Genomic DNA, 19,661 nt, shown 5'->3' with positions numbered 1-19,661 from the left:
AATCACTTAAGTATAATTTTCGTGCATTAAAAATGGCAACAAAAGTTAAATTTCTTTTTTTAATGAAATTATAAAGTTGTTATCCTTGTTTTTTGAGTACCTCTATTTTTCAAATGTGGTAAGTTTTTATACCTTTGTCTTTATGCCTTATTATTTGGGGAATTTTAGGTGAAAGTATTTAAAAATTTTATTTCTTATTGAAAGAGGTGTTTGTGTGCGTAGAAGTTAGATATAAGACAGAAAAAGATGAAAGTCAAATATCATCTATAGAATATTAGTCTTACTGGAGATTCGAAATGTAGATTTTATTGAGAAGATGATGATCTAACAATACCAAAAACCTCTAAAGTGATGCAGTCGTTCAAAACAGAATACTAAACTAATCAAACATGTACCATACTGTTGCAAATCTAGACAAAATAACATAAGTACATACCTAAGATTATAATTTTTTTGACGGAAGAACACTTTTTCAACTAATTACTAATCATGTTGTAAAATATGATTCTTTATTTGCTTTTTCTTCTGGATTTCATTAACCTTGGAGTTAATATTGGAGGCTGTTAATTTCCTATTTTTTACATAGCTAGTTATCCGTTATTACACAAACTTTTATTTCGTAATAACGGATTATTTCTTAATGATATTATTCAACACCATCCTCTCCAAATAATAGTGATGCCCAAGGGATATCGTAACAAATAGAGGCTGTATTTTCAAAGGAAATTTCTGATAGACCTTGGAGAACTTATTAAGCACGGTTCATTACTCTATTGCTTTTGCCATACTTTAATACAACTTCTTAATTACTAATTAGCAACATGTTTACAGTATTACGAGGAAAGTTTTATACCTTTTTATCTAATGTCAAAGAGAAATATCTTGGACCATTATTTATTATCGCATTATTTTAGTAAAGTTAGTTATACCTTAAACTTTAGAGTATTCTTTTAACAAAAGTGAATTTTAGAAACTTTAAATACTCTATAATAAAGCACTTAAATATTTATTCTGATTTTTAAACCAAACGTTCATTATTTAACGTACTTTAAAGAAGTATCAGGAAATTATTGAGACCTTCCAGAACTTCCAATAGCCAACTTCCTAAGGCAATAATAGAAGCCCTAACGAAACAAGGTATTGACAGGTCTTATATAGAAACTCTCTGCCAATATACGCAAAGAAGCTATAGCAAGAGTAATGATATATAAAACAACCCCGGAGTTTCCAAGTGGAAAAGGAGTACGACAGGGATACTAGATTAGATTAGATTCTTAGAGGTGGCTTTCGGCCTGATCCACTGCGACCTTCTCAGATCTATTGTGGTCCTCTTCTGATCCTTAGATTACATTCTCCAGTCCTATCCTTTTCACAAAGTTTAGCAACTTGGAGACTGAACCCTCCATGTAGCTCCTTGGCAATGGCTTATCATTGCCTATTACCGGGAACCGCACATTTGCCAGGCTGTCACACCGACATAAAATGTGTTCTGACGTTTCTTCTTCAGATTGGCAGAACCTACACATAGCTTCGTCAATCCCATCAGCTTTAGATGCCTATTTAGCTTACAATGCCTTGTTAGTAGACCTACTACAGCTTTGACTGTCTTTCTGTCCTTGCTTATCAAGTCTACCGTGAATTTTGGCGAATGTTCTACAATTAACCTTTTCGCCTGTCTCTGCCCTGGTGAGTTTCAACACCATTCTAGAGATTTGTTGGCCACTCATCGTTCCGTGGCCGCCTTTGCAACGCAGAAGAAGGGTTCTGGGCCTATGAATGGCATTGATGAGCCCTGCTTGGCCCTTTCATCTGCCTTTTTGTTACCCTTGTGACCCTCGTGCCCTGGCACCCATGCCAACGTAACAGTGCTGTGTTCGCCCAAAGTATTCAGAGCACGCACACAGTCCCACACTAGTCTAGAATTGACCTCCGCGGAGCCGAGTGCCTTTAGCGCCGCTTGGCTGTCTGTGAAGATGGCCACTGAACGATTTGTTCTTTGTTGCCTTATTATTTCTTCTACACAATAGTGGATTGCCGTTATTTCAGCCTGGAAAATTGTGACATCCTTAGATAGGCTTACGTGGAAGGATCTCCCTTGTTTCGGCCCTACTATCCCAGCTCCTACGCCTTCTGACGTTTTTGAGCTGTCTGAATACCAGGTTGCCTCAGCTTGAATGGGTACACCTTTACTCCAGTCTTCTCTTCCTGGTATGGTTATATTCAATTTGTTGTTGAGGCTATACCTAGTAGCTGTTGTATCAATTGGTGATCCCAATACTTTGTCTGCTTTTAGCTTCTGGTTAGCAGCACTATGCGTTTGGCTTATGTGCTGCCGACCGCGAATTAACCTGTGCATGACAGATCTGGCTTCGCCTTGTATGAAAATATATAGTGGTGGTAAGTTCAACAAGACTTCCATCGCATTTGTAGGAGTGGTTTTTATGGCCCCAGTTACACACAGGCAAGTAAGCCTTTGTGTGGAACTTAACAGACTTACCGCACCCACTTGCGATGTCTTTGTCCACCACGCTACCGACCCGTAGGTTATCATGGGTTATCATGGACAGGGATACTCAATATCCCTAAAGTTGTTTACAGCAACATTAGAAGAAATCTTCCGTCAACTGGACTGGACCAATAAAGGATTAAAAATAGATGGAGAATATCTTAACCATCTAAGTTTCGCTGATGACATAGTCCTAATTACCAATAGTACTAAAGAACTACAAGCACAAATTAATGAACTAAATAAAGCCAGCAATAAAATTGGCCTCAAAATGAATTTAGCAAAATCTAAAGTAATGTACAACAATAAAGAAATTGTAGGTCCCACAACATTCAATGGAACGAAATATGCTGGGAATAACCAAGAGAGACCTAAAAGAATAGAGTGGATAGGATAAAAGACTCATGTAATAGAAGTCATCCACAGAATCAAGTCCCTCAAGTGGCAATGAGCGGGACACCTGGCAAGAAGAACGAATAACAGATAGACCACAAAAATTACTGCATGGTATCCACGAGGATTTAAGAGACATAGAGGAAGACCAAACCTGAGATGGGACCATCAAATTAGAAAATTAGCAGGGATAACTTGACATAGACAACAATAGACAACAATGGGCCCAATTACAAAGAGAGTATGGAGGCTACACCATAATTGGAAATGGTTGAATAAGCTGAAAATGATGATGATAATGATAAAATTACACTAAAAAAAACAGTTTATTCGGCATTTTTATTGACTACTTTAAAAGAACTTATCAACTTAAAGATAATTAAAACATAAATATGTAAAATTGGTATGAATCATGTATGAATATTACTTTATAAATGAGTTATTATAATAAATTAACGAATTGAGGGGTTTCTGGCAAAAACCCCATTAGTCAGATATTTCGAAAATTTGGAAAAACTAAAAAAAAACGTATATCTTCCTCTCATTTAAATTTAAATTGTTGTTTTTTTTTGTGTGAGCTCTGGTTACAATCTTAAATTACAGAAAACTAGTTTTCTTTATTTTTTTCTTATTTTTAAATTAGGAAGGGCGTGAATTTGTTTGACTTGTGTGGTTTTTGCTGGAATTTTGGCAAAAACCGTGGAAACAACCAAGTCCTCTTAGCAACTGTTCGAACGATTACGAACGACAAACAACAAAACTACAAGTAGCGGACTAGTGGAGTTTTTGCCGTTAAGACTTGTGACTTGTGGGTTCTTGCGGAATTACGGTATTTTTGATCGTATGCCATGGGCTGACTTATAGCACTTTTCCCGAATTCGTTTGGTAGGATCGTTATGACTAACAAATTACTGTCGGATAGCGCCATTAATTCATCTTACCCATTTTTTGACTAATGAATTTGACTCAATTGAATTTGAATAATGATTTGAATTCAATTGAATTTGAATTTTGACTAATGAATTTGACCCAATAATTTGACTCAATTGAATTTCTCTAAATCTGTTGATAATTGTGGTAGTAAGATATGCATTCAGATTAGTGTAAAGCATTAGAATAATATAAAATATAGGGACCTACTTTATAACAGAAAATATTTAAATTATTTTTGGTATATTTTTATATTACTGAAGTTATGGTGGGTAGTCAATTGTTTCAGTATGCGTATTCTGGAAAGTAAATAAAATTTTTAGACTCTACACTTTACATATTTTATGTTCAACTAAAATTATTTTTCAATTCAGCGATTTTTAACATAGAGTCCTACACAATTCTGACTTGACTGCATTTAACTGTTATTCAGAGCAATAAAAATTTTATTAAGTCACAATTTGAATATTTCTTTATGTTAGCGCAGTTTCAAAACAATTGATATGAAATAAATCATTGTTCTAAGAATTTATATAGTTCAAGTTTTCAAAGTTTTTTGAAGTTCTGTTCGATTCTCGGTGCATACTTTGAAATCTAGTTTGTTTTTCTTAATCTTGGCGATTTATATTTATATTTATTCGGATTTTTTTAATAAGATATTACCTTATTACCTTATATTTTAATTAGAATAATGATTTAAAATTTTATAAATTTATAACTGCGCATTCACCATATTGTCATGTTCTATTTTAAACACTAAAATACTTGAATAGCTTATTAATTATATATAATATATTAAACTAGCGTGTACCCGCCACTTCGTTCGCGTCGAATTAATCATTTGTAATGGTGATGATAAGGCAAAGCAAGCATTTCCATTAACATACAAACTGGATAAAATTTTCTCACATTTATGTCAGCATGAGAAAAAACAATATGGCGATATTATTATGTAAGTTGGTAATATTTGAGGGGTAGGTTTATCTCGTTGGAAAATAAGCTTTTTACGTCAAGCAGTTTAAGCAGAATCGTGATTAATCAATTACCTACCCAACTTTTTGGAACACCCTGTATGTTTTTTTTTTAAAAAATTCAAAATATATAAAAAAACAAAATAAATTATGCGTGTCCAAGCGTTTTCTCGAAAGACTAACCGTTTTTTAAATAACAAATATTGTAATATTTGAGGGGAAAACGCCCCCTCGTAACCCTCTTGGAATTTGAGATTCGAGAAACCCCTCCTTATCGAAACTCTACACCCCACAGTCAATTCGTTTGCAAAAATCAGTTTTAACCGTCAAGCAGTTTAAGCAGAATCGTGATTACGCAATATTACGGTCATATTTTATGTAACACCCTGTATAAGATTTTTAAAATCTTAAAATATGTAAAACAACAAAATAAAATATACGTGTTTAAGAGTTTTTCCGAAAAACTCAACGGTTTTTAAATAAAAATTATTCTAATATTTGAGGGGTGGTTTCACCCCCTTAGAATTCGAGTTTCGAAAAATCCCTTCTTATCGAACCTCTACACCCTAAAGTCAATCCGTTTTCCAAAAATCAACTTTTTACGTCAAGCGCTTTAGGCAGGATCGTGATTAATCAATGACCAGGTTTTTCGAAAAACCCTGTATACATTTTTAAAAAATCTTAAAATTTATAAAAAAAAAACAAAATAAAATATACCTCTTTAAGCGTTTTTTTCCGAAACTTGACCGTTTTTAAATAAAAAATATTGTAATATTTGAGGGGTGGTTTCACCCCCTTGGAACTGGAATTTCCAAAAATCCCTTCCTATCGAACTTGTACACCCTAGAATCAACATGTATGCCAAAATTGAGCTTCTTACGTTGAGTGGTTTAAGCAGAATCGTGATTAATCAGTAAGCCACTTAATGATTTTATATACTATAGTCTGTAAAACGAATAACTTTGAATTTGACAGTTCTCGCGGGCTTTTCTAGTGTTAATTTTATTAGGTTAGCAACTTGCGGCCATGCTGACACAATGCCGTCTCTAATAGAACAGCCTCGGAGCGAGATTTATGACGTCACGCTAGTTAGATACTACGGATTAATAAATATGTTGTAGAATACATGGAAAACATAATTATTCCTCGTATTTTTGGTTTGTATTTTAAAAATGATATAGTTTTCATAAAATATACATAATATACAGTTAATAAATACAATATATATATATATATATATATATATATATATACCTATTTATAGTAATAAATACTTTGGCAGATAAACTATGAACCATACAAATGCAGCAAATGTTTTACAATATGGCTGAAATCGTACTCCATAGTCAATGTAGATAGTTTTTGTGTTAAGAATAATAATTTAAAAAAATATGTGGTCATCTTTTGACAAGTTTATATTAGTTTATTAATTGCAGTAAACATTATAATATATAAATAAATTTTATGAATGCAAATAATAATACATCACTATTAGTAGATATTGAATGTTTTTTATTAAATTAGATCGATTTTCAAACCCCAAAATTTAAAATATATTTTACATTTTACCAGATTTGTTAAACTACACATAGTAATTAATAAACTACATTTACTACATGTCACAAGTAGTTTTTTAAATGTCGAGTAGTAAATGTGTAGTTTATGTAACTAATGTAGTTTTTTTAAATAACAGTGAAAACATAACCTAAAAACTTTGTTTGTTGATCAATTTAAAGAAATAAAAAATCTATAGTTTGTGAATTTGTTCTTTATTATTTGATATTTTTGATATTTATTAGTAGTTAAAAATGCTTGGAAGACGTCGATGTCTCCATACCTTGCTTCATACCTTCTGGGAAGAGGGGTATTAGGAAGTTGTGCCTTTAGATGTAAAAAATCATATATTCTCTGGAGAATTTCTCCATAAGAATTTATAGTTTATTTTCTGTTCAATGTTACTTTGTATTTCGTAGAAAATACACTTTTGTTGAAAAAAAATTGTCTTTTTTTCTGATGTTGTTTAACTTATACAAATATAATATAACTGCATACTTCCATCAGCTTCCATGATAAGAATTTGGCTTGATTTTAGTTTAAAGTCTAAATTGTTTATGTTTTACTATATTTTTGTAGGTAGTTTTTAACGTAGTTTTTGTGTAGTTTTTGAAGGTAGTTTTTAAAATTTTAAAACGTAGTTAATACAAAAAACTACGCGTAGCTTTTGGCGTAGTTTTTTGCTTCATAAACTACTTAACAACCCTGCATTTTACCCATTACCTTATGCACCGCCTATTCATTATTTGTATATTGTAAAACATTTGCTGCATTTGTATGGTTCATAGTTTATTTGCCAAAGTATTTATTACTATAAATAGGTATATATTATATTGTATTTATTAACTGAATATTATGTATATTTCATGTAAACTATATCATTTTTAAAATACACACCAAAAATACGAGGAATAATTATGTTTTCCATGTATTCTACAACATATTAATCCGTAGTATCTAACTAGCGTGACGTCATAAATCTCGCTCCGTGGCTGTTCTATTAGAGACGGCATTGGTCTAATATTTAGAAATGTCAAAAGCTGATGCCATTTTACTTTTGTCAATTATGACATTTCGTGTTGATTTTTGCAAGAAGATGAAGAACTGTCACTTGTTTTATTATTTTCCTTTTCTATTTCACGAAAGTAAAAAGAGTTACCTATATGATTAGTTCAGGCACTCAATTTAAAGAATATCAGGAACTTTTTTGATAGAGGGATTATATATTTGCCATGTTGGTAAAAAATAACGGTCAAAATTCAAAGTTATTCATTTTATAGACTATAGTATAGATTTTACATCTTCAGGATTTTATTAATTCCATATTAAAATGTGTGAAATTTCAGCTAATAAATAAGTAGATTTTTGTACCAAATAATTAGTAAAATAGGTACATTTTTTTATACAACAGATATTTTCTAAAATTCATGGAAGTGGTATAGGTAGGTACTTGACAAAGTTTATAAATATATTATATTAAATATTAAAATAGCAAAGGGAACTGAAAACTTTTTACGGTGCAGAGTGAGTTATTTAGCAATGCCAGGTGATGCAAAATTATTCATTTATGCGCTTTCCGTTACAAAGTTCAAGTGCTTTCGGACGCTGGAGTTCCGATTGCAAACAAAAACTTCTGTATTTACTTTTAAATTGAGCATTGGCGAGTGACGTTTGGGATTCAAGTAAAAAATTTAATTAATTAACTAAACTTTTTGGATAAGCACATTAAAAAAATTGACAAACTAGAAACATTACTAAGGTTTATACAGGGGAGTCTTAAATAACTGCAAATATTGTTAAGGTTAGTATATTTCGACCCCAGCAACACGATTATGTGTTTCTTTTTGCGATTTTTTTTTGAAAATTTGGAATTTTGCAAAAATATTAATTATATTCAACTATTCGAGAACACACAAAGAAGCGATTGCCATACATTACTAACATCTACAGATGCATGAGCAATACATTTATTTTTATTAGATTAAATTAAAAATGCCTCTTTTGTTTTTCTTTTAGAGGCTACCGCTTCTTTCATTATCATTCTGGCGTTATTAGAATTTATTCTGTACCCTGTGTCCCATGAATGCTATGTGCCATAAAATCTTAGATTTGTGAAAATCTCCCTTTCTTAAATAATCTTTATGTTCTTTAATTCTAATATTTAAGGGTCTAGATGTTTTACCAATGTAAAATTTATCGCATTCACAGGGTATCATATACCAAAATTATATTTTGGTATATTATTATACCAAACTGAGAAATATTACTAATACATTTAGTAATATGTCTAACATTCCTTCAATATATTATTCAAGATAGAATTATTTGCAATTTAATAATACAATTTACAAAACAATGTTCATTACTTATTGGTACATGATCCACACTTTGTATTTTTTCTCTTTTGACATACCACGGTTATTTTTTTATATTATTGGGCTGAAATAAATTGAATTTAAAAGTATAAATATGCCATACAAGACTCTTGTTATTTCTCTAGAACTAGTTGCCAACTCCACTCGCGTATTTCTTCACACACAATTTATATTTGCAATATAAAATGTGTCTGGGCTATTTTATATTTCGCGACATAAACTCAATCGGAACTAAAATAATCGCAAATGGAATACAAATTCGAATATATTTTTAGCCTGCAATATTCTGCTACAACCCGACGAGACGTACACTTTGAGGAACTACGACAAAAGATCAAATTGTAGCGTCAGTGCATTGGTTCCGGCGGCGGTTAATATATTGAATATCAATGTTGGAGTGACTCCCAGTCGAAACAGGGGCTTGGAGTTCGAGACCGGCACCATCTACAAGGTTCGAGCAGAGGTAGTGCATGCAAACGTAGGATAGAGGGTAGTAGATGTTTTATTTTTATTTTCTCTCTTTATTAGTTATTTTTGAATGGTTTTTTAAAAAGTTATTTTTTTATTTTTCGAGTTTTATTAATGTTCTTAAATTTCTGTAACTATTTTACTTCTGCTTTATACAATGTGTGTCACTTTTCAGATGAGAAAAATTTTATATTTTTGTCATATAAATGAATGAAAATTAATACTATCTTTGATCGTCATACTATCTGATGACACATTATATTAACAGTTAACCCAAATCTGGACATGGCAAGTTAACCTTACTAGAGAGTTACAAATGTTAATTTTTGGTATTTGACTCAAAAAATGGAAATATTATTTTATTTATTAGTATAAAATCTCTGCAGTTTAAGATAACTACAAATAAACTAGTCAAAATTTAAATATTTTGAAGGGCTGAAATATATGCTGTTTGCTTAAAAGTCTAAGTAAATTTATCTATCAAAATATACAGGGTGTTACAGAAAACATGTGCCATCTTTAGTGGGGAGATTCATCACGTAAAAATAAGGTTTATTTTTCATATCAACATAGGTCCGATTCTGCTTTGTTTCGTAGATACAGGGTGTTAAAGTCTTGTTATTTTTTCGATTTATTATAATTTTCTTCCAAGTACTTTCAGCGCACAGTGCTTCGTCCCATGGACAAAAATCGAAAAAAAAGTTAAAATTTACTAATATCTGAATATGTAATTTTATACTTATAGCAATGTTCAACCATCCTGTATATTATTTTTCATAAACAGCGTTTTTTTGTTAGCAAATATTTTCACTAAAAATAAATTTTGCGATCATTATCTTATATCAATGAAAAGAATAACATTTATAGTAGTTCTGTATATGGAGTTAAACGTAAACGAGTTAGTACGTACTTAATTGAAAGCCACTATGGATATTGTTAAACAAGATATGTGCTTTAAATTTATTTCTAAACAAGTTCGTCATTGTTTAGTTTTTATTTATTTTTAAAATGATTCTTAAATGGGTATAAAAATTTTACGTTTTCAAACTTCAAAAGGCATTTAAAAAAAACATATCAAAACATATCGTATTTATTGAATATTTTTGTTGTCATATTCATACACTTTTAATTTTTGTATAGTTCACCTGCGTCTGCTTGCGACGAACTTTATTTTATAATACTTTTCAAATGGAGTAAAATTGATAAGCAATGCCGATCTGGTTAATACTTGGCTTGATCATAAGGACAAGAACTCAAAATTATTTGTATTTCAAAAAATGTGTTCTTTATTAGATATTGATGAACATTCCAGTCAAATGAGACCATTTGTGCTTGAAAAAGCCCACTATTTTGGAGCGAAACGTCGCATAAAAAAGTTTCCATCTTTCAATTTATTATAAAACCTCATACCCAAGAAAACGAAAAAAATAATATATTGATATGGTCTATTAAAGAGGTAACTATTAACATCCGAACCCCTCATACCAACAAAAAGAACAGTAACAACGCGAAAAAGTAACATATTAGAAAAACATGTACAAAAATATCTTATATGTGAGGATATTTCATCTACCTGTGATTTGGATACTATAAATTTGGAAGATTCTGTCAGCAGTGATTCTTCTGAATCAGAGTAGTTACGATCTATGCATTTTGTTGTCCTAAAGTAAATTTATAGTATCTTAAGTTTTTTTTAATTAAATATAGCATTAATGTTTCTTTTCATTAAAGAAAAACATTTTTATCTTATATTGGCTTATATTGTAGGAATCATGTTCTAATGTTATTCCAATTCTTTTTTATCACAGGGATTTATTTAATACTTACACCGTTTTCATACTATAAATTATTATTTCCTTAGATGAAACACAGCTCCCACATTTTTATTATTTATAAGATTTTTTTTCATAAACGTGGGACTAAGAACATCATCATTTAGTACAATGAGAGTACTCATCATTTGTGTCAAATAAACCTAGTTTGAATAAATTACCTACAATAGAAGAGAAGTTTTGCATTTTTGTCCTCTAGAGCCATATGTTCGAAGCACTGTGCAGCGTTTCGAATGAAATTTTGAGGGTAAAAGTTACTATAAACGCGTCATATTTTAAAACTAAAAAAGTGTTGACATGTTTACCAGGGACGTGTATATGGGTTACCAATGGAATATTTTTCTAAAAAAAGCACGTACGCCACTGACTTTTTTTCCTTGTTAGCGAATAGTGTAAGCAGTTTAATGCCGATTAAACGTTGCTTCTTGATATTTTGTCGATTTCGGTCTCCTTGATGAGATAAACGCAATTTTATTAATTTGTTTTGATCGAAGTCTAGTAGCAACCTTTAAAAAAAATAATATTTTTAACTTGCGGCAGTTTTAAATAAGTACTCATCGATTCCTCATCAAAAAATATTAAAAAAAGTTCCTACAAACATGGCTATGAAATGCATAATTTTAGAGCTACAGGATGTTAAATCTTTTTAAAATTCAGTTTTTTGTAATTATCTTAAATACCATTATTTTTTTTTATCTGAAATTGCAGTAGGTTAGACTAATAGTAATAATAATTAATAGTAATAATATTTAATAATAAATTAGGTAAAATATATAATTTATTAATTCTATTAATTGTGATTGTACCTGATGAATCTGTCGACACTCTTTTTAGCATTAAAATATATGTAGCACTTATAGTAGGTAATTTTTACCCGAAAAATTTTATTCAAATCATTAAAAGTACTTATATACTAAAGAAAAAAATTATAATAAATCGAAAGATTATTAAGACTTTAAACACTCTGTAGCTACGAAACGAAGCAGAATCTCTATCTTCCATGTTGATATGAAAAATAAATATTATTTTTACGTGAGGAATCTCCCTACGAGATATGGCACATGTTTTTTAATACACCCCGTATATTAAAAAAAATGAAATTGATTCCTAGGTGCCCGGTGGCGTAGAGGTACAGGCTCTCGTCTACCAATCTCAAGGTAGTGGGTTCGATTCCCACACGCGGCATTGCATCAGCCGACTATTTTTATTAAAATAAAAATAGTTTGGGTACCTAGGTCGACTCAGCCTAAAATGAGTACTTGGGACTCACAATCCTGAGGTAATAATAGGCGGTTGAAGCGTAGAGTGCTAGCCACATTACCTTCCTTGTATACCGAACGGCTCTAGAATGGCAAGCTGTACAGGGTGAGTCAACGATAGAGTAAAGTCCATGATCTCATTTGTTTCGAGGTTTACAAAAAAATGTTAAATACAATATGTTATTAAAAGTTATAGGGAAGGTTAAGATACACATTTTAAAATTATAGTAGAGTATACAGGGTCCTTCAAAAATGTGTGGCGGATATAACATATGTATTTACTTTTAACTTTACTTTGTTATTTTTAGATTCTACGTAAAATTCTATAACTTTTTTATATATAATATTATATACCTAAAATTAATAGTTTTTGTAATATTTAAATTTGTTTATACAAATGTTAAATTGCAGTGTGGTAAAAAATTGTCAGTTGTACCATTGTTTCTGAAGTTGGAATACCAAAATTTGGTATGAGAGTTCTATAGAGATTAAAAAGAAGATATATGTTAAGATATTTTAGTTAAATGCTACAGGGTGTTCAAAATATATTTATGAATTTCAACTATTAAAATAACAAAAAATTCAAAATTTTTAAATGGTACACCCTATATATTTTCATTTTTTCTGATAGATTTTGCAAAGCTCTTCAACTTTTATTAAGTATGTCATATACCTATTTTTAATAGTTTGCGATTTATTCCAATTTTTTTCTATTTTTACCTTAATTTTTAATACAATTACGCTATAATATCATAGTTGCCGTAACAAAACAAACATATTTATTACTTATTTTTAACAAGTAGTTAATAATTAGTTAAAATTGTTATTGTTAGTCAAAATTAACTAACTTTACTCAAATAAACTAAAATCGTAGTCGTGAATTTCTTGGTATATTTCTGTATTATGAAAGATGACATTTGGATTTTCCGTCGGACCGAATAGCCACAGATTAGGGTAATACTAACTAGATTACCTAATTGTTGACGACTACTAGTATTGACATTTTCTCCGACATACAGTAAATATTTTTTCTCGTAGTAATTCTGGTTTATAATTCATTTCGTAAAGCCAATATTACTACTGCCACAAAACCGTCCCATTACACACTGAAAATATTATAATATAATATAATATCAAAATGTTTTCTAGATAATCTACATCTATTCTTATAGTACTTAGCAAAGTACTATATAATATATAGTACTGAACCAAAAAATATGTTTATTTTGGCTTGTTCGTGTATATCAGTCACATTGACTAATCCATTTTCAGGAAAATCTGAAACTATTACCTCTACTTCTACCATTTATACTTCTTACAACAAATTAAACTAAAATTCACCTTTTGTTCTTAACTTGCTAACAGACATATGAAATTTTGATAATAATTATTATTTTTTGTCATGGCAACTTTGATGTTATAGCGTAATTGTATTAAAGATATGGGTAAAAATAGAAAAAATTGGAATAAATATTAATAAAAGTTAAAGAGCTTTGCAAAATCTATCAGAAAGAATCAAAATATATAGGGTGTACCATTTAAAAAAATTTAGATTTTTTAATTTTAAATAGTTGAAATTTATAAATATATTTTGAACACCCTGTAGCATTTAACTAAAATATCTTAACATATATCTTCCTTTTAATCTCTATAGAACTCTCATACCAAATTTTGGTATTCCAACTTCAGAAACAATGGTACCTCTGACAATTTTTTACCACACTGCAATTTAACATTTGTATAAACAAATTGAAATATTACAAAAACTATTAATTTTAGGTATATAACGTTATATATAAAAAAGTTATAGAATTTTACGCAGAATCTAAAAATGAAATAAAAAATAGGATGTTGGCCTTTAAAAAAACATATGTTATATCCGCCACACTTTTTTGAAGCACCATGTATACTCTATAATAATTTTAGAATGTGTATCTTAATTTTCCCTATAACTTTTGTATTTAACATTTTTTTGTAAACCTCGAAACAAATGAGATAATGGACTTTACTCTATCGTTGACTCACCCTGTACCTTGCTACTCCCAAGGCGTTAAAGCTATATACGGGAGCTATTATTATTATTAAATTAATTCCTCAATTTACGCCATAAGAAACGAAGCGACTCAAATTTGCTTTTCAAATAGCTAGTAGAGAGTAAAATTTATGTATTAAAAAAGTGCAAATATTCAAATTTTTATTTAAATGTATTATTAAGTTTTTCAATTTTTCTCTATGTAGACAGGTAATTAATTCTAGTTTCTCAGAAAGCAGAAATAAGAAAAACTACTTAAGAACTTTAAGAAATAGTACAATTATCTCTCATTTATATAATGCTATCCATTAATATAACTAATGCAAAAATTATGTATGTGTATGGAAAACATGTTAATTTTAGTTCGCCTTTCTAGTGTATATTATTATTATCGAATTGTGTTTACAACTTTGCCTGGCTTTCAGACAAATGCACATTTTATATTCTTATTGTTGTTGGGAATGTTAGTGGTTTTCCTTCTACTTGATTAATGTAAATATTGATGTTCTATGCAAAATATTTTATAACAGAAATATCGTTTGTTTAGATAGAACGATGAAACCATTGTTTTTAAGGCTTATATCAGATTTTTTTCTGTGTGTCAAAATTCTTAGATATAGATGTATAATAACATTATTGACTAAGGTGTATTTTAAATATTTCAGTGCCAAAAAAGAGGACTTGACGATTATGTTCAAATTGGTGGATCTAATGGACTGGACAACTCAAATATGCAAATTGCAGATACATTATGTGGACTAAGCTCAAAACCAGGTAAATTATCAAGTTTATATTTTGATACAAATTAAAACTAAAAATAGAATAAAATATACAAATTCAAAAATCATATAGCATCTTTATGACACAGTTTTACCTAACAATTAAATTATTGTTACAGAAAGAGACTTACACAGTATAAAATAGAAATTTACAAAGATATTTATTATGAAATTATATTTTTGATACCACCCTGAAAGCTTTCAATTAATACAATATAAAAATATAATATAATTATTAAACATTTCAATGAGGGACAAAGGTTTTAAAATCAATTCGTACCTAATATTATTTAAAATCCATTTACGTTGCCTTCTTGAGTGTCCAGGTTAATGTACTATTAGCGCCCCTCTAAAAAGAAAAGAAAGACTCAATAATGCGTTACTTAATTGGCTAATAAGGCTTTTAATAATCTTAATATTGAATTATTTAGTCGATGCAAAGTATAAAATTTACACTTTGCATCGACTAAATAGTAGTCCCATATAGTAATAAAGCAGATTAATATTAGTAGGTAGGTTTGTAATTCATCTTGTATACATATAAAATGTACATCGTAGGCACACAAATTATGAATATAATATTTACCATAATCTACATAATATATAAAATGCTGATTTTTATCTGTGTCGTCTCTACTGAAGTAACGACTTGCTCTAGAAAGTTGTTTTTTTACTAAAATATAGCTAATTGGCTCTTCTAAAAACTGTCGTCGCCGGATTTTTTGTTTTTCATTTAATTAAAAAATAAAAATAAAAAGTATTTTTTTTTCCTGATGTCGTGGCGGATGCGCCAGGCTTCAACTAGTCCATAATCACAGAATATCTAGCTACGCAACAGAAAAATACTCGAAATAAAAGAGCTAAAATTGCACAAATAAAATACTAGATGGAGTGACAATATCATAATCAGAATATAATTGAAAATTTTGAACTTTCGGTTTTAGATCGACGGCCCGTCGACGGCCTTGAAGCTCGCCTAAAATGTACAGTTGCCACATTCAAAATGACCTTTAATTGGCATCCCATTCGTTTTCTGGTGTATAATAGTTTCTTTCTATTCTTCTTTTCTTGTCAGACACACTTATGTTAATTATTCGTTTGGCTTTTAAAATAGTTTTAAGAATATTATTACAAAACATACTCAAAAAATACATTTTTAATATACACTACCTTGAATAAACTAAGAAAATACCTTTAATTACCTTTAAAAATATACAGGGCGATTGATATAATAATATTTATTAATGCTGGAACATTAGTAATGAAATATAAGTTAAATAATAATGGAAATAATTTATTAAAATGCAGTAGCACACAACAAATCATTATAAAGAAACGCAAGTATACCAAATTTGAACCCAAACGAAATCCAGGAAATGATATCATAATATTGTACTCCACTCGATATGCTTCAAGGTACCATAATATTGCAATGTCACCGAAGATCCGTAGTAGACCAAGTTTAAGCCCAATCGATCGCCAGGAAATGGTATCGTTATATGGTACTACATTATGGTACCTCTTGATATGCTTTATGGTACCATAATATTGCAATATCATCAAACATACGCAAGTATATATCAAATACGAGCCCAATCGAACATCAGGAAGTGGTATCATAATGTAGTACTATAGAAGGTGCCACTTTATATGCTCCATGGTACCATAATATTACAATGTCACCGAAGTTTACCAAGAACGTAGAATACCAAGTTTAAGCCTAATCGAACGCCATGTACGTAATACGGTACTATACTATGATACCACTCGATATGGTTCATGGTATCATAATATTGCAATGTCATCAAAAATACGAAATTATATGTCAAATATGAGCTCAATCGAACGTCAAGGAGTGGTATCATAATATGGTACTAAATAGAAGGTACCACTTTACATGCATCATAGTACTATCATATTACAATTACAATGTTACAGAATATACGTAGTATACCAAGTTTCAGCCCAATCGAACGCCATGTATGTAGTATGGTACTATATTATGGTATCATTTGATATGCTTCATGGTACCATAATATTGCAATATCATCAAAAATACGCAAATATACACCAAATATGGGCCCAATCGAACATCAAGGAGTGGTAATATAATATGGTACTATAGAGGTACCACTTTCCATGGTACCACAAAATTACAATGTCACCCTTCGGTGACATTGTAATTGTGTATCTTCATACGTAGTATACCAAGTTTAAGCCCTATATCGACCGCCATGTATCTAATATGGTACTATATTATGGTTTGGTACCACTTAATTTGTACCATAATATTGCAATGTCATCAAAAATAAGCACGTATATATCAAATACGAGCCCAATCGAACGTCAGGAAGTGGTATCATAATGTAGTACTATAGAAGGTACCACTTTATATGCTCCATGGTACCATAATATTACAATGTTACTAAAGATAAGTAGAGTACCAAGTTTAAGCTCAATCGAACGCCATGTATCGTAATATGGTACTATATTATGGTATACTATTTCCCTTATAATCATCGCTAACAGGTATTATACCTTATAATCATCGCTTATAACCTTATAATCATCGCTAACATCGCTTTTGTAGGTATCAAAAAGGAGACAGGCTTTAAAAGCCTGTCTCCTTTTGATACCTACAGTTTTATACATGTAACGAAAACGTTGCGTAGTTAGATATTCTGTGCCATAATGAAGAACCTAGGATTTTTTTATCGTATTTATATCTTAGTGATTAAGTTTTTATATTTTGTCACACTATTTCATATTTTAGGTAGTCACGTTGAGTATATTGGGTGTGGAACTACTAGTGTTCGCCTTGTTTCCAGCGGTGGATACGATAACTCTATCACGGTACACTTAAAGAAATTGACTGAAAACGATATAAACTCATATATGAGCGTTGTTTGCATTCCTGATGATATCGAACTAGAAGAGTAAGTACAAAGGTTATAGAAATTTATTAATAAGAAATTATAAATAAATAAATTCCTCTATAAAAACGATGGCTTATTTAAAAAGAAGTTAGATTATTTTCTCTCTAAAATTATGAATGTTGTAACTCTTAACGTCTTATTTATAGTAAAATTGTTTAATTTATAGATAAAAATTCTGTTATTATTAGTTACTTTATTTAATAATTAGATATTTTTATGTCTGTTTATATTAATATCTCTGATTTATTTATTTTCTAGTATCATTAATTATTTTCTTTTATTTTAGGAAATAAAGAACAGAAAAGAAGATGAACACAACACTGCATTTGGTTCTCATCATTCCACAAGACTCTTCCTGTCTATCAAGCCATTTTAATAAAATTTTATTAAAAAATATTTTCTTCTCTTAAAAATACATAAAAATGTAACGAATAAACTACAGAAATTTCAAGTGACACATACTGTGTAGTTAAGTATATTTATATGTACAAAATAAATATATAATTAAAAAATGAAATAAAAATATTACAAGTATATGAACATTATTTTCGAGTAAATAATATATTGCATATTATTTTTTTGTTATCCTGATTTTTAAGGATATGTTTGGTTTAAAGTTATTTTTATATCTATTAGTTATTTTTATATTAAGTTTTATAGCTTAGTTCCGAATGAGAATTATTCTGTCAAAAATTCGTATTATTTTGTCAAAAAATAAATTTATTAAATACTATTTTTTTCTGATCTTAGTATTGGGAGATGTGTTTTACTTATTTTTCTTACATTTACACTTTAGTTTAACCCTTGCCACCATATTTGTATTTTGTTGTTTTAAGAATGTTATTATAATATTATCAAATAGTCATATATAAAATAAATATTAAAACAAGAACAGCGTATTAAAACAACCATACTAATTAAAATTAATATCTAGTTGTTTCTATTTTGTTAAGAATACTATTAGAGTTTTTTTTTATTCGAGATCCATCTCTAAAACTGAACTACAATTATTAATCTAATCCGAAAACAGGTGACCTGTTGATTATTGATTATATCTCCCTAGTTTTAGCATTCGCAACTAGATGGAGCTTAAATTATTGAGGCGAAATCAATACTTATTAAATCTTTACAGAGGTTGAGAATATACAAATTGTAGAAAGCTTTAGTTTATGCAACTTAACAAGACAAAAACTTTAAATATATAGGTAACTACGTAAAATATTTTGAATACAATGAAAATAAGTGTCCTGTAGGTTAGTGGTTATAATATCTACCTAGTTTTAGTATTCATAAATAGATGGACCTTAAATTATTGAGGCAATATCAATACTTACTGAACCTTTATAGAATTTGAATATAAATATTACAGAAAGTTTTAGTTTAATAACCTTAATAAACACTTTAAATAAGTAGTAAGCGATGTTAAACTATTTTATAATATGAAAAAATTGTACCAGCTAGATTATTTATAACAATTTATATTTTATTTTCATACTAGCAAAATATATATCTACTTTACAAACAATTAAATACAAAGGTTGTAAAATATTAAATGTTTATTAATAAAGAAATAAAAATATAAACGATCTATTATGGTAATGAAATATGGTGGTAAAATATAAATAT

At 29.5% G+C, this 19,661-nt stretch overlaps 1 protein-coding gene across 3 annotated transcripts in view; it reads left to right on the top strand.

Annotated features, from left to right (window-relative positions):
- Positions 1–18,560, top strand: part of LOC115887685 (corticotropin-releasing factor-binding protein) — a 77,841-nt gene extending 59,281 nt beyond the window's left edge. For 2 of the 3 annotated variants that reach the window (XM_030907144.1, XM_030907145.1), the window contains exons 6-9: positions 9,005–9,192; positions 14,986–15,094; positions 17,873–18,035; positions 18,322–18,560. In XM_030907144.1, the coding sequence (XP_030763004.1) occupies positions 9,005–9,192; positions 14,986–15,094; positions 17,873–18,035; positions 18,322–18,328 (467 nt within the window). In that variant the 3' untranslated portion in view covers positions 18,329–18,560. The remainder of the gene's footprint in view (positions 1–9,004; positions 9,193–14,985; positions 15,095–17,872; positions 18,036–18,321) is intronic. The other variant, XM_030907146.1, reaches the window with a different exon arrangement.
- The last annotated feature ends 1,101 nt before the right edge of the window (positions 18,561–19,661 follow it).

This window comes from Sitophilus oryzae, unplaced genomic scaffold, assembly GCF_002938485.1.
Source record: "Sitophilus oryzae breed Bouriz unplaced genomic scaffold, Soryzae_2.0 scaffold_60_pilon_pilon, whole genome shotgun sequence".
NCBI classification, from domain to species: domain Eukaryota; kingdom Metazoa; phylum Arthropoda; class Insecta; order Coleoptera; family Curculionidae; genus Sitophilus; species Sitophilus oryzae.
This window is presented reverse-complemented; position numbering and strand designations above follow the sequence as displayed.